Source organism: Phodopus roborovskii, unplaced genomic scaffold (genome assembly GCF_943737965.1).
Source record: "Phodopus roborovskii unplaced genomic scaffold, PHOROB, whole genome shotgun sequence".
Classification (NCBI taxonomy): Eukaryota; Metazoa; Chordata; class Mammalia; order Rodentia; family Cricetidae; genus Phodopus; species Phodopus roborovskii.
The window spans coordinates 10,929,654-10,946,227 of record NW_026126480.1 but is presented as its reverse complement, the minus strand read 5'-3'; the positions used below and the strand labels follow the sequence as shown (position 1 = coordinate 10,946,227).

Here is a 16,574-nt window from a genome sequence, read left to right as displayed (position 1 = left end):
CTTTGGTTCAAGTGGAGGTTGTATCCTTTCTGTGGTTGACAGGTCATTAGAGTAGGTATTAACTAAAATGATTGAAGAGGTAATAGCAGAAAAGGCTAGCTGGATCCCCTAAGGTTGATTTTATCCACAGAACCGATGGGTGTTTGGAAGTTCTCTACATGAGGTTCCTTAATAAGGAGGTGTAATTGCGACCTGCCATGAGAGATCTAAGAGCGGGTTAGGTGTGTTCTTACATAGTTCTCACCCATGCTAATGCTGCAAGCTTAGGCGTATTCTTGTTTCACAGTGAGGAAACAGGCCTGGAACTTGATATTAGCCACACAGTTTGTGACACATAAAACTGATGTTCTGAGGCCCCTGCCATGCCTCCCACATCACACCTCCCTCAGCTTGGCTTTCACCTAGAGGCCAGTGAGCCTTGCTATTGCACAAACAAAACTTGGAGCATGTTATTTCTAGAGAAAACATGAGGCACAACTTACCAGAACAATCGTTGGGATTGTGAGTGGAGTTGTTTTTCAGTTGGGGAGGGAGCTACACAGTATAAATGCTTCTTTATAGATTGTAAGTGGCTTCGGCTTCAATTGAATTGTGGCTGGATAAATTAACACTTGAACTGCCTCTATGTTGCCCATGTCAGATGTTACCCGGGCTTCAACTGTGTCGTCATCAGGATTTTCCAGGTTCCTCTGGCCTCCAAGGGTGAGAAGGAGACTGAGGTAGTTGGCACATTCAGTTATGCTGCAAGGCAATTAAAAGATGCAGTGAAGGCGGTGAGTGTGGTTCATCTCAGCACAGAGGGAGGAAGGCTGCTAGCAGTATGTCATCCCAAGCTGGGTAGGAAGCCTGAGCTGGGCTAAGGGAGGCCATCGGAGGACTTTGCTGGGCTTCTCCTAATGAGACCAGTATGAATTTGAGTGACATATCTTTGTGACTATGTGTCTTTTTCTCAAACAATGATAGAGAAATGAATGTTGGTAATAATGTTTTTTTTTTTTTTTTTTTTTTTTTTTGTTATTTGGTTTTCCTTCCTCCCTTCCTTCCTTCTTTCCTTCCTGTTTTGTTCTTTTGAGACAAGGTTTCTCTGTGTAGCCCTGGATGTTCTGGAACTCATTCTGTAGACCTAGCTGACGTGGAACTGGGAGATCTACCTTCCTCTGCCTTTGGAGTGCTGAGATTAAAAGTGTATGCCACCACACCCAACTAATAATTACTTTTGTTTTATAATCTTCTGATAAAAAATAGTCGTTTTACATCCCCTGGTGGGTAATTAGTAGGCAGTGAACTCTCAAGACTATAAATCCTAATACTCAATGGAGATAGACAGGGTCAGCAGATGTTAACTGCTTGAACAGTCTCCTCCATCTGGACATTGGGCTGATATGTGTGTTAAATATACATTTAAAAACCATCTGGATCTAGACAGTGAAAATGTTGGGCAGTAACATATGAATAGGTGGCAGGCTGTATGTGTCTGTGTCTGCATGTGCCAACTTAGGCATTCTTCCTCATACACTGGCAACTGTTTATAAGCTTATAGAGGAAAGGCTGTGGGGAGAAGATGACAGTACGCCACTGTGTTAGTGTATCAGCCTAGAAAGGAGCCCTGGCCACCATGTGATCATATAAAATAAGGCCCGTTCTGTCCAAAGGCAGTTCTTAGTTTGGATGATGCAGTTGAGGATGCTCTGTATCCCACCCTCCCCACCATGCAGCCCGGCCCCTCAGATGCCTCTGTTCAGTCTCCCTTTTCACTGTGGAGGGAAGTGGTTACTTCATGTTTTTTCTAGCACCTTGTCATATGGGTAGTGAGAACTTGGAATGGTGCTGTTTCATATTCTAGAGTAGTGTTTATTGTGATGTGATCTCATAGGGACTTAAGTGGCTGCCTTTTCAGGCAGTGTAAACCAGCTCCTGCCTTCAGGCTTTTGATTGACATCACAGCTGGCAAAGAAGGTGTTGATTTTTTTCCTATTTAAACATCTTAGAAACAAAACAGAACAAAATATGTTTCATTACCTTTATGCCACTCATGGTTGTGTACCATTTTTTTTTTTTGTTGTTGTTTTGTTTGTTTGTTTTTTGAGGCAGGGTTTCTCTGTATTGCTTTGGAGACTGTCTTGGAACTAGCTCTGTAGCCCAGGCTGGCCTTGAACTCACGGAGATCTGCCTGCCTCTGCCTCCCGAGTGCTGGTATTAAAGGTGTGTACCACCAATGCCCGGCTTGGTGGTGTACCAATTATAATTCTAGCACTTAGGAGGCAGGTGCAGGTAAGTCTCTGAGATCAAGGCCAGTATGAAAGTCCCAATGAGACACTGTTTTGAAAGACAGAAATACACACATAAAAAAAGAAGTAGAGCCTGATGTGGTGGTGCCCACCTTGAATCCCAGCACTTGGGAGGCAGAAGCAGGTGGATCTCTGTGAGTCTGAGGCCAGCCTGGTCTACAATAATGAGTTCTAGGACAGTCAAGGGTACACAGAAAAACCCTTTCTCAAACAAGCAACAAGACAACCCTCCTAAAGCAAACAAGAAGAGGAGCAGAGTTGTTTGTTTCTCCTTTGTCTCCTTCCAGTCACTAACGCACCACAAAGAGGCAGCAAGCTCCCTTTACCTGGCTTTCTACTGAAGAGTACTTTTGCCTCGCTGGGCCCATAAGTGGCAAGTGATGTTTTGTTCAGCATGTTGTGAGACTGTTGTTTCACGCAGTAATTCACTGACTCTAGAGAACATCTCCTCTGTGAACAGGAGAACGTGTTTCTCTGGTGTATGTGCTTAGGTGTAGAATGGCAGCGTGATGGGCTTCAATCTGCTCTGTTGTAGTTGACATTGGCCAAATAGTTGCCAGATAGTTTCCACACCAGCTATGTCCTTCCCAGCAGTGCGAGGCTCTTGAGGTTGTTCCATATCCTAGCCCAAACCTGGAGTCTTTTAAACTGTAGTCATTCTGGCGGGACTGTGGTATCATTGTGGCTTCAGTTTGTCATGTGACTTCCTCATAGACTGTTTGGCTGAACATCCTTCCAAGGGTTGATTGCTGTTCAGATGTTCTCACTGTAGTGGAATACGGTGGAGGAGCATCCCTGCTAATGTCAAATGAAGAATAAACAGGTCCAGTGCAAGAACTGGGACTTTAACTAATCAGAGATAGAATCTTATTATATAGCTCAGGTCGGCTTGAACAATCTTCTTGCCTCTGCCTTCTGTGTACTAGAATTACAGGCATTAGCTGCCCCTCTCCACCCTGTGCCCTGCCTGAAACTTTAGGTTTATGATATACATTTGATGTAGCTTGGTAGCCAAGACACTCCCTTTTCATGCTTCCCATTCTACACTATTCAAAGACTTATGGAGTTGCTGGGTCTGTTGAATCCCAGTGAAGTGAGACACTTGTTTGAAAATTCATGCTCACCTCACCTTTGTGTGGTCTCTTTCCTCTTCCTGTTCTTTAAAAATTATTTTACATGCACTCACATTTGTCTACGTGAGTGTGCACAGGTGTGCATGGGTGCATGGGCCTCTCTGCATGTGTGGGGCCCGGACAGTGTTGTACCCCTTGGAGCTGGAGTTACAGGCATATGTAAGGCATCCTCTTGTTAGGTGAGCATTGGGCTCTGATCCTTAGTGTGCATGATTACGCAGTAAGCACTCTTAACTGTCGCTGTTTCTTCCTCCTCACTTCCCATTCTTTCATACTGGAAAAAGTATTTAACTTTCTCAAGAACTTGGGGTTATCACGAGAAGTGTTAGTTATTATATCAAGGTGGTCTTTCATTGGCTGCAGCATAAAGCCCAACCCATAGCTCTTACCATGAATGATCTCCAGGTCAGCCTGTATCCTATTCAGCAGTTATCTAGGGGTGGAGATGCTAGAAAGTTGATAAGAGTACTTGACTCTGAGTCTGATCCCTAGAACGATAAAACTGGTCAGGGTGGTGCTTGCCTGCATTCCTAGAACTTGGGAGGTTCAGAAGTTCAAAGCCATCCTTGGCTATATAGTGAGCTTAAGGCTAGCCTGGGTTACATAAGACATGCTTTTGTTTTGTAAAAAAGTTTTCTATTGCTTTTATGCCTTTGGAGTCAGCTGTAACCTTTGACTGCCAGCTCTAGCTGTAACCACCTTATGGCAAGCAGGTTATTTAATGCCTCCTCAGCGTCAGCTTCTCCTCTGAAGAGACAATCATGTTACCTACTTTACACAGGGCTCTGGAGTTAGAAGATTAAGTCACATGTGTATACACATTGCTGACAGGGACCTGGCACATATGATACCAGGAGACAGACAGTAAATGCTCTGGGAGAAATCTCAGCCTTCCAGGAGGGCATGACAGAAAGCCTGGTGATGTTCTCCAGGGAGCATGCACATTAGGGCACCACTACTCAGGGCACTCTTCTTTTCTAGTGATAGTTATAGCAGAAGTGAGAGTGAGCAGGGTGATCGCTATTCCTCATTCAGAAAAAATGATGCACATCAGACAAGAAAACGAGCCACCCTTTCCAAAGGAATCTTAACCTGCACTTTCCACTGAAGTGTAGCATTTTGTTTTGGTTTGGTTTGGTTTTTGGCCTCAAACTGATTAGGACTTCTTTATTACAGTACCTGGAATACAATGCACTTTTTTGCTTATTTAGCAAATCTTTGAATTTTTTTTTTGTCATGTCTCCAGGGTACTAAGAAGGGAAAACAGTAGCAGAAATGTCCCAGCCTTACAGAGGGTCTGGTGTAGATCCTGACAGTTATGAGGCAAGCATTGGAGGCTCCCCCAAGGGAAAAAAACTGTGAGTGGCCAGAGAAATGTTAACCAGGAAAAGAACAGCTGTGTATGTGTGTGTGTGTGTGGGGGGGGGGGGGGTCTGGGAAGGGTTCTGCCCAGAGGCCTCAACTTCCTCACTTCAAAACTTGAGTTGGACTGACAGGTTCAAAGATCCTTTCTTTAGTTCTGACATTTCTAGAATACATAAACTAGGAGATAGCCTTATTTGGTCTGTTACATGTTCCTTCCTCATTTGTGCTGTGGTCTGTGTAGATTTAACCAGGTACAATGCTCAGAGTAAGTGGACTATAGCCAATAGCTGTTGTCAGGGTGGTGAAGGAAACAGACCGAGGGGAACAGAGGGACGATGGGGGACAGAAGGGACAGAGGGGAACGTAGTCTCAGGCTCCAGAACTAGAGAGTTAGCCCAGAAATCTCCTGCAGAGTTCTCAGGTTCTGGATGAGCTGAGGCAACTGGCGAGAACCAGCTCCTCCCTGGGTTATCTGTAATGGCTACTTTAGTCTAACATTTGCTGTCATGTCCAGTTCAGTCACTTAGTTGTCTCTTGCTTGTATTATCACCATTCCATTGGCAGAGGTGGCTGACTTGAGGTATTTGAACCCAAAGTCTGAGTCATCACTGGCTGACCGCTGAGCTCTGCAGAGAGGTTATACTAGAAATGTGGGTTACAGTTAGCTTCAGTCAGCCCAGACCACAGGCTGTGGAGTGGCAGGGAGAGTCATTTGACGTCCTGTCAGTGAAGAGAGCAGAGGCTAGGGCAGTAGAAGGTGCATAATCAGGCTACACTGCTAAATCCCACAATTCACTCTGTCTCAGAATCTTCAGTTATATAAAAACCAAACCACCAACAACTTGCCAGATGTCACAAAGTTTAAGCAAGGTTGAATGCTTCCTAGTGAGAGATGTCAAGAAGCCAGGTGATGCATGTAGCAGCTTAGGCACCTCACCCAGGGCACAGGCCTGTACCTCTTCCTTCTGCTTCTTTCCCTGAGTCTCTCTACCTGGGGCCTGCCATTCCTGGGAGGTTGCTCTTAGTTCCTGCTCACACTTGCTGCCTCATACCTCTGAGCCCTGATGCATCATATTCCCTTTGCCTGGAATTCCTGATTTTAATCTGCTGAAATTCTATTTGTGCTTTCAAAGTCAAGCTCCCTTAGGCTTGGATGCCTTCCCTGCCTCTAATATAGTTGGTTGTTTCTTCTGTGCTGTTGTGTAACCTTTAGCATAATTCTGTCACTGAACTTTCCATGGTTCCACTGTAATTATTTTTGTTTATGTGGTACTGGGAATTGAACCCAGGGCCTTGTACTTGCCAGGCAATCACTCTACTGTTGGGCTATATCTCCAGTGATACAATTGTTTTGAGTGGAGATTTAAGTTGGAGAGCCTGTGAGGCATTGTTTATAGTCTGCCCTCCTTTTTATTGTTTGTGAATTGCATGTATGCATGTAATATGGTTCAATCAACCCCACCCCCACCCCCGGTCCTTGAAGAAAACTGATCTTCCCTTCCCGGGCAGCTATCACTTGGCCTTAGGGGGGTGGAACTTAATGAGTGACCTCCCCCCCAATGCTGGGATTTTGGCTAGCTAGATCTTGTGCAGTCTTATGCATGCAGTCACAGTGTTGTGTGCAATGGTCCTGACATGTTTGGCAAATATTGTTTGACTGTGGATGTCCACTACCTTTGGCTCTTAGAGTCTCTACATCTCTTTTCCTTGTTACTTCCTGAGCCTTGGAGGTAGAGGATATTGTCTGGTTGTCTCAGCTGAGCACTCTGCGTGCTCTTATTCTTTGCATGTCGACCAGATGTGTGTCGCTGATCAGTCTCTGTGTTGGCTTCTAATAGTCATGCATTGTCTTGGATATATGAGTGAAAGTATAGTATGAAACCATGTCAGTGAGGGCAAAAGTGATCCTGAGTCAGCAGATAAATCCAGAGGTGTCATTGTCACCTTCATTAATTGTAGGGTTGTATCTGTTTATAATACCTTTTACCTTTTGTCTTAAACAAACAAAAAAACCAAAAAACTTTTAATTTGTGTATGCCAGGGAGCAGGGAGCCTGAGCATGCCCATACATGCGGAGGTCAAAGGACAGCTTGCAGGAGTTGCTTCTTTACTTCCTTCATGTGTGTTCTGGGGATTGAACACACGTTGTTAGGTTTGGTGGTAAATTCTCTTACCACTGAGCCATCCTGCTAGCTTCTGGTCTTTATTTTTTTATTTTAGTTTTTTAAGTATGTGGGTGTTTGCCTGCTTGTATGTCTGCATAACATTTGTGTGCCTGGTGCTTGCAGAGGCCAGAAGGGGGCATCAGATCCCTTGGAACTGGAGTTACAATTCCCCTGGAATTGCCTTGTAGATGCTGGTGATCAAACTTGGATCCTTTGGAAGAGCAGCCAGTGCTTTTAAGCCCAAGTCATCTCACCAGCCCTTCTTTTGGGTTTTGAAAACAAAATGTACCATCTAATTAGCATTCTTGTAAAGAAATTGGAGTCTTCCTAAAGCATGTTTTAATTTCCATCAACAGAATCCAACATGGAGGAGTCTTGACTTTGGAATAATGCCGGACCGTCTGGATACATCTGTGTCTTGCTTTGTGGTGAAGATTTGGGGTGGAAAGGAGGATGCCTACCAGCTGTTGATAGAGTGGAAAGTCTACTTGGATGGGCTGAAGTACTTAGGTCAACAGGTAATTTTCTGAGTGAGATTTCAAGGGTTGTCCTCTACAAATTGCCTAACTTTTCTATTGATTCTCTTCTCTTTATATTTTCAGTTATAATAGATGCTAATAGAAAATAAAAAGTAAAAAATTAAATTAGTGAAAATGTGCAAATCTATCTTATCTATCTATCATCTATCTCTATCTATCCATCCATCCATCCATCCATCCATCCATCCATCCATCCATCCATCCAGGCATGGTGACATGTGCCTGTAATCCCAGCACTCAGGAGGTACAGGCAGGAGGATTGCTATAAATTAGAATTGGGCCTGGTCTATATACAGTGTGTTCTGGCCTGGCCAGAACTAGGACAACAACAAATAAGGCTTGTGATACTGTCTTTACTTAAGTTACTTATGTTGTTACATTTGAGTTACAAAAATCCCTTAGCAAGGTGGCTCCCACCTGTGAGCCTAGCTCAGCCAGGCTGAGTTAGAATTGCAGCAAATTTGAGGCCAGTCCCTGGTGGACGCTGAGCTTTGAACCACCCTGAGCTATAGAGGAAGACTGTCTCAGGAAACAGAAACAAACACAAAGGACCTTGAATTGTGGAAACTCAGGCAGAAGCACCCTAAGTGTGCATGTACTTACGTGTGTCTGTGTATGTTCGTGTGTCTGAGAAGGGCGTGTTTTCCTCATCTTTGGCCTTGTTAGATATTCTTCCCTTGGTCGTGGAAATTAAGTTGACACAAAGAACACCCTGTTCAGCATCTCCATTTCAATCAATAGAGTTGGGTTATTCCACAAGAAAGGAGAGCTGCTACTACCCTGAGTAGAGGGGAGACAAATGTGCCTTTTGTGCTGCCCTTGTTGCCCTGTGACTGATGTTCCTTATCCTTGAATGCTATTGGCTGAGCTAAAAAGTATCACAGTTCTCTCTGCTTCCTTCTAGATCCCACACGTGTGAGATCAGATTCTTACCAGATTTTTACTTTGTGTTATTCTGTAGTGATCAGAGCGATGCTTTTAATATCACTGTTCCTTCTTTAACCAACTTCTACTCTCCTAAAACGGTTTCATCTCTGTTCATATTTACTGCTGGTCTTTTGGAGGTCTGCTTTGGAGTGACTTGGCCTTGGAGTTAGTGCACACTTTAGTGTCCAGCTACACCTCGGTACTTAGAGCTACCCAGTTAAAACTTGCTGGCTAGTGACGCTCCCTTTACAGTCTTCCTTTTCTCACTCAGGTTGACTGGTACTTGTCATTTGTGAGTGTCTGTGCTTTGTGGAAGTGATACTTCTTAACACTGTTAAGGCTTGGCTCCAGGTCTGCTGGGGAGATTTTGGCAGTGATGGCTTCCTTATGTTTCCTAAGTCACACATTCCTTTGGTGGTGGTCTTAAAATACTATACTGTGCTCATGTCTAACTTGAGCTTATTTCAAAGCCAGCATTCAGGATTCTTCTTAGAAAGTACTAACTGTACTAGGAAGCACACTGGGATGGCAGAGACAAGCAAAAGTGGTTTTTTTTTTTTTTTTTTTAAAGCCAACCAGAGAGTTATTATCAGTACAGGGAGCCCAGCCTTGTCTCCGAAATGAAGGTAACAGTACACACTAGGCATCAGTTACTGTAAAAGTCACAGTTGTAGAGAAAGAGAAACCAAGGTGGATTAGGATGAATAAAAATAAGTTAGGTTGAGCCAGGCGGTGGTGGCACACACCTTCAATCCCAGGACTCGTAGGCGGTTCTCTGTGAGTTTGAGGCCAGCCGGTCCAGAATAGGCAAGGCTACACAGAGAAACCCTGTCTCAAAAAACAATAACAAAACGAAACAGTTAGGTTCCTTGAGTGGTCCTGTGCTTTCTACTGGTTCTTGTTCTTAATGTTAAGGACCCAGGGAGGTGGAAGACATCATCTTAAGTCTGCTATTTGAAACAGGGTGTAGGAAGTATGTGGAGGAAGTATTCAGACTAGTCCTCATAGAGTCAGGAAGGGTGGCTTCAGAGGGGTTGGGTTTGAGTCAGGCTTATTGCGGTGCAGTGGACACACTATCAGTTTACCATTTTAAAGTGTATATGGACGTGGAGTTGTAGCTCAGTGGTAGAGCATTTGCCCAGCAAGTTTGAGGCGCAGGCTCCATCCTCAGCACTGTACTGCAGTACACAGCACAAAATCCATGCAGTGGGGTTGAGTAACTACCACCACAATGATTAGAGCTGCTGTCAGTGATTGACTGTAGGCCTTTGTGTTGTTATATGCTGTCATTCCTTCTGTGTAAATACCCAGGAATGCAATTGTTGGCTCTTAAGGTAAGTGTGTGTTGGAATTTATAAGGGATTGTAGGTGGTTTTCAAAAGTCAATGTCAAGGTCTCCATTTCCAGCTATAGTTTCACACCTTTATTGATGTGTATTGTTCTTTGTCTTGTTAGTCTTTCAAACATTAGCTATTTTAATGGTATAAAGTGATATTTCATTAGGTGGTAATGGCATACAACTTTTAATTCATATTTTCCTAATGAATGAACCAATCTCTCTCTCTTTCTCTCTCTCTCTCTCTCTCTCTCTCTCTCTCGTGTGTGTGTGTGTGTGTGTGTGTGTGTGTGTGTGTGTGTGTGTGTGGTGTCTGTTTACATCTTTTGCTTATTCTTTATTAGGGTGTTTAGATGTTTAATTACTGACTTGTAAACGTTCCTTATAGAGAGCTCCGTAGGTCAAATACTTGTCCCACAAATGTGTAGATCAGACTTGGACTTTAAGAATGCACTAAAATGTGCTTAAATCCCAGTTATTCATTTATTTCTAAAGTTTCAGACCCATCTAATCTCGAAACTGGTTTTGAAATATTTTGCCTTTGAAGATGAAAACTCTCGCTTGGTTTCTGGTGACCTTGTGCAGCTGCATCTATGCTGTTACTGTGTTTGGTTCTGTGAGGATCTCACTATGTAGCATGGGTTGGCCTTGAACTCATGATCCTCCTGCCTTCGCCTACCTCCCACATGGTTAGGATTACAGGTATGTGCCACCATGTCTCACTCTGTTTTTAAAAAAGATTTCTTTTTATTTTATGTGTGTGGGTGTTCTGACTATTATATATCTATGCACCATGTGTGTAGTGCCCAAGGAGGGCAGAAGAAGGTATTGGATCCCCTGGGATTAGAGATACAGACACCTGATGTGGATGCTGGGAATCGAACCCAGGGTCTTTGGGAGAGCAACCAGTGCTCTTAACCTCTGAGCCATTTCCAGCCCCTGTCCTTTAATCCTTTAAAGTTGTATTCTTTCCATCTGTCAGATGAGGTTGGATCTGGGGCAGCACTGACTGTAGCTCAGGGCAGTTGCTCGGAAAGACTGGACTTCCTTCCGGCAGCTAAGACTGGGTGCTCTTGTCTTCAGTTTGTCCTTTTGAAAATAGAAGCTAATCTGACATCATCATTTTAAAGCACTTGTGGAAATTTTCTAAAAATTAAATCAGACCATGTGTGGTTTGTCTCTCTACCCCCTGTCCTTCAGGCATAACTGTTCCATAAGAACCCGAGAAATGGTGACAGTCGTGTGAATGATGCACCCGTAACCTCAGGTGGTGCTTTGTGAGGCCCTGGACTAAAGCTGCGCATGCTCCACTCTCTCTCTCACTCACCTGGCTTCTGCTGATCTCTGCCATCCTTTGTTTAGTCGTAGCCAGTCTGTTTCTCAGCTTGGGAATGGGTGAGGTTACATCTGTCCTCCCCACCTCTGGAATAACAACTAATAGTGTATTTTCCTTCATTCTTAGATTCACGCCCGCAACCAAAACGAAATTGTTTTTGGGCTAAATGATGGCTACTATGGTGCTCCATTCGAACATAAGGTAAGAGGATTCTGCGAATGTTCTGGGTTTTGGTGAGTGCTGGTGCCTTGGGAAGATGATCTCTTGGGTAGGTCTGTGCAAACAGAAGCATGTTCCAAGTATCACCATGACCTGTTTGAGGGCTTAAGGTGAATGCCGTTTAGAGTGAGAACTTGTTTCATAGGACACACAACCACACCCAGTAATGATCCCTAAATCCCTATTAGATTTTTTTAAAGGGAAACCTAAGCTAGTTGTTTTCTTTTCTTTTACCTAATTCTTCGGGGATTAAGAAAGAGTGGAGAGCTTGGGCAAGGTGCAGAAGCTTGTAATCCTGGCCACTTAGAAGGCTGCAGCAGAAGGGTCATGGGTTGGATCCTGCCCAGGTTCAGAGTGAGTTCAAGGCCAGCCTGAGAAGCCCAGTTGAGCGGGTTCTGAAGATGAAGAGAGGCTGTGGATGTCGCTCAGCAGTATGGGGCTTTACCTACTGTGCTGTGAGCCCTGTGCTCAAGCCCCAGTCCTGCTTTCCCTCCAAAATGAGAATGGTGACTTTTGTATACATGGAATAGTCTAATTAAAGTGTTTCAGTTATGTTTTATCATTGTCTGTATGACTGAGAAACCCAAATTATGCTGGACGTAATGACACATGCCTTGAATCCCAGCATTTGGGAGGCAGAGGCAGACGAATTTTTGTGAGTTTGAGGTCAGCCTGGTCTACAGAGTGAGTTCTTGGCTAGCCTAGTGTATGTACACAGTGAGATGATGCCTCAGAAAAGAGAAAGGAAGAAACTAAAATTGAAGCTGTTTTGATGCCATCACTGTCTCTGCATCTGAAGGTGAAGAAAGAAAGGAGAAGGCAGTCATTCTCAGCAAGGACCTTCTGTGAGTCCCTGTGACCAGGGCACTCAGCTCCAAACACCATGCTGTTTTGTTCTCTCCATTTCATAGCTGTGGAACCTGACTGGGAGGATGGACGGGGTCTAGAGTGACTGAGCTGAGATGTTGGGTTTCGTGCCTGAGCCTGCTTTCCCAACTCTGACCTAAAAACCTAAAAACAAAACAAAACACACATGGTGTGTGTTTGTTTTTGTTCAGGTATCCCAGTGTTTCATCATCTCTGCTGTGTGAGATGCCATTGCTCGGACTCGCCACAGTTTGCTGAGTGCCTGTTCAGGTTAGCTCCTGTACTCAAGGGCCGAGAGTGCAGTGGTGAAGACGGGCCTGGCACACACCTCTCTTCCAGCTACACGGTTAAGGCAGGAGGATGGCCTGGGCCCAGAATTCAAGACTGGCCTGCACCGGTGCCATGAGAAAAGTGCTCGTGGGGACTTGGTTGCTAAAGTTATAATCCAGGTTATGAGTAGATGACAGTTATGTGAAAGGCGTGGGCACTGAATGGAGAGAGCATTCCAGGGGAGGAGACTAAGGTTGAAAGGCCATTAAGTGGAATCGGACATGACGAGTCTCAGGTAGGGACTGAAGGGACATCAGAGTAGTACCAGACAGACCACCACGTGGAAGGGTTAGGGATTTCATCCAAAGGATGGAGGCTTGTGCTTTAATCAGATACACTATAATGCTTTACTCTGGCTTATTTCAAAGAACAAGCATGTGTGTGGGAAGATAGTGAGAAGAACTTTGTGGTACAGTGGGTAAGAGATGGTGACAGATAGCGAGAAGGACCTTGTGGGTAAGAGATGGTGACAGTTTGGAATAGGACCGTGGCAGGGAAGAGGAGGGTTTTTGTTTGTTTGTTTGAAGTACAGGAATGATACCCAGGGCCAGGCACATGCTAGGCAAGCGCTTTACCACTGAGGCACACCCCCAGCTCAGAAGACATGAGGGTTAAAGGAGATAGAATCATTAATTACAGTTTGTTGTGGTTTGCATTTGAGATAAAAGGAAAAAAGAGATTTGAAGAGCGAGTTTAGATTTCTGGCTTAAAGTAATTGAGTAGATAAAGATGTTAGCCACAGGAAGCTTTAAGACCTGAGGCTGGGTGGGCTGGGGTGGGGGACGCGGAGGAGGAAGAGCACAGATCCTGAGGTAAGATGTGGTACAGGAGTATGCGGTGTCTTTAGACGCATGTTGATGGAAGGTAGCCTTTGGATCTGTGAGTTCAGAGGACAGAACTGAACTAGGCCTACGAATGTGGGCTGGAGGCAAGGTCACTAATGTCATGTATGTGTGTGACATAGGCTAGGAAAGGCAGGCCAAGGTCAAGGCTCTCTCTGCCTTCTCCCTTCCATTTCTTTAAGCTTGTGGGGTCTAGCTGTTTTTTAAGGACTGACAGTTGCCTTTTGTACTTTAGCAAATGGAATTTATTCTAGGTGGTATCTATTTCCCAGCACCTCTTCTCTGTTCCTGCAGTATTTCCAGACCTCCTCTGCTGGATGTACTGCTCTGTTTGGAGGCCTAAATGCTGGCTCCCCACACTCTTCTGCAACACTTGGGACTCAGTATTTGCTTAGTGAAAACATTTGTGATTAAGTCAGTGAGGCTGCTGGTGCTGGGCTGTTTGCCGTTCCCAAGGCTAGTCTCCAACTCATCACCCTGCAGATTCTGGCAGTCAGAGATGATGGTAGAATTTGGGGCCAGTGTCTACTGAGCGGTCCCATGATGGCACCTTTGTATCTGCCTTTGTAGTTAGTCCTTCAAGAACCCCATGACTAGAGACTGATAGTTGGTAATTTTTGGGTAGGTACTGTGGTATCTGACTTTCCTTTCTGCTAGTGAGTTTTGAACAAGTTCAGGCAAGATAGGGAACAGGTAAATGGAGGCCAGAAGATGGTATGATAACAGATAAAACTGGCAAATGTTGCTTGAATTTTGTGACTACAAGAGCTTGTATATATTGTTCCTCCTGACCTGAATCTCTTCCCTCCAAAATAACACAAATGGATATGAAATTGTCCCATTAGAGACCAAAGCCTGATCCTCTGAACCAAAGTAGGGTTGTGTATGCAGTAGACAGTTGCCCATGGCAGGGCATTCAGGAAGTGCTGCGCCACACATGCCCAGACCTTCAGAGCTCATAGATGAGCCACCTTTAGGCACCGAGGAGGAGAGAGCCACAGCCTGGGGGGATTGGGAGCATTTCTTTTGTTACCTTCTCTCTCAGGATGGGGACTGGGAAATTTTCTCCTATGTGGAAACTTGGGGATATGTACTGAATATCTGACCCTAACATAGTAACACTAACTAATATTTAGTAAGCACTTAATTCAGTGCCAGGCAGGAAACACTTTCCATAGTCTATTGTGTTTAAATCCACAGCTGTTCATCTATAGAAGAGAAACTAGTACAGAGTGATTAAGTAATTTTCTTAAGATTGCACAGCAGTCAAATAGCAGAGCTGGGATTCAGAACCAAATGGCTAGGAAATGTTTATTGAGTATGTGCTTGTTACATATGTTGTGTTTTATTCCTCCAATTAATTAGTTTTGTTAGTTTAGATTCTAGCTTATCTTGTACCTTGTACCTTTCAAAGGGACAATGGACACTATCAGTTGAGGCTTAAAAGCATTGTTTGAAAAGATTTATTTACATTACTTTTGATCATGTGTCTGTGTGTATACAACTTCAAGTGCCTAAGAGGCTGTGTGTGTGGTGTGAGTGTGTGTGTGTGTATGTGTGGTGTGTGTGTGTGTGTGTGTGTGTATGTGTGTGTTGTGTGAGTGTGTGTGTGTGTGGTGTGTGTGAGTGTGTGTATGTATGTGTATGTGTGTGTTGTGTGAGTGTGTGTGAGTGCGTGTGTGTGGTATGTGAGTGTGTGTGTGTGGTGTGTGTGTGTAGTGTGTGTGTGGTGTGTGTGAGTGAGTGTGTGGTGTGTGAGTGTGTGTGTGGTGTGTGTGAGTGAGTGTGTGGTGTGTGAGTGTGTGTGTGTGGTGGTGTGAGTGAGTGTGTGGTGTGTGAGTGTGTGTGTGTGGTGTGTGTGAGTGTGCGTGTGTGTGGTGTGTGAATGTGTGTGGTGTGTGTGAGTGTGTGTGTATGTGTGTGTTGTGTGAGTGTGTGTGTGTGGTGTGTGAGTGTGTGTGGTGTGTGAATGTGTGTGTGAGTGTGTGTGTGTGTGTGTGTGTGTGTAGATTACAGGAGCCTACAGAGGCTGATATGCCATGGCTTCCTGGAGCTGGAGTTTCAGGTGGTTTTGAGCTACCTGATGAAGGAGCTGGAAACTGAACTCTGGTCTTAGCATGAACAGTGCTTCGTATGTGTTCTTAATGCTGTGTTCTCTCTCTAGCCTTGGAAAGCATCGCTTTAATCTTTATTTTTTTTTTTTTCTTTCTTTTTGAGCTTTAGAGTCTGTCCTGGAACTTGCTCTGTACACCAGGCTGGCCTCAAACTTACAGAGATCCTCCTGCCTCTGCTTCCCAAGTGCTGATATCTAAGGCATGCTTTACCACTGCCCAGCCTTTTTAAAATTTTTTTAAACCATAGGCAGACATTGTGATGATTTATGCATATTATTAAAACTACTCTCTGTTACAGGCAGTTTCCTGCTAGCCTGGTCCCAGAGCCGCATCACTCCCAAAATAACACAGAGACTCTATTAATTATAAAGCTGTTGGCCGGTTAGTAGTGTTTCTTATTGGCCAGCTCTGTCTTAAATATTAACCCATAATTACTGGTATATATATTTCTACATGGTCTTATCCTACCAAGAATGCCAGACTGGAGTCTCTCTTTTCGAGATCACATTGCAACTCTATTACATTTCCCAGAATCCTCCACCTCTCCTAGTCCCACCTATCTTGCTTTCCTATAGGCCAACAGTGCTTTATTCATTAACCAGTAAGAGAAACATATTTACAGAATGGCTTCTCCCATCAAAGCAAAAAGCAGAATTGGCCAAGTCAGAAAAATGTAGAGACTTAACCTTGCTAAGGCCATCAAGCACAGTAATGACCATTTCTGGAACAGGCACAGAATAGAATCTCAAAGATGTGTGCAGAAGCCTGCACTGTAGACCCTCTCCTGCGGGGAAGTGACTGAGTGAAGGGAAGGGGACTCCTAGGGCAGAGTGAGCACTCCAGGCTGAGATATTCTCCCTCTCACAAGGGGAACTTTTACAAGATGCCAGAGAAGAGGTTTTCATACTAATGAGAATCAACCCTCATTACCTTATCTGGAAAACTCTATTACCTGCTAGTGAGCAGTCCTGTCTTTAGGATAGTTTCAGGCAAGATTCAGGGCAGAGCAGCCACATTTAATATTCAACCACTAATCTTGTTGCTGTGACAAAACACCTGACAAAGAGTAGCTTCAGGAAGTGGAGGATTATTTTGTTTTAGTTTGAGGGGATT

General features: G+C 44.3%; 1 protein-coding gene across 2 annotated transcripts in view; it reads left to right on the top strand.

Annotated features, from left to right (window-relative positions):
• Nucleotides 1–16,574, top strand: part of Uvrag (UV radiation resistance associated) — a 238,294-nt gene that overhangs the window by 34,801 nt on the left and 186,919 nt on the right. For both annotated transcript variants that reach the window (XM_051192314.1, XM_051192313.1), the window contains 2 exons: nucleotides 7,308–7,469; nucleotides 11,216–11,290. In XM_051192314.1, coding sequence (XP_051048271.1) covers nucleotides 7,308–7,469; nucleotides 11,216–11,290 — 237 coding nt within the window. The remainder of the gene's footprint in view (nucleotides 1–7,307; nucleotides 7,470–11,215; nucleotides 11,291–16,574) is intronic.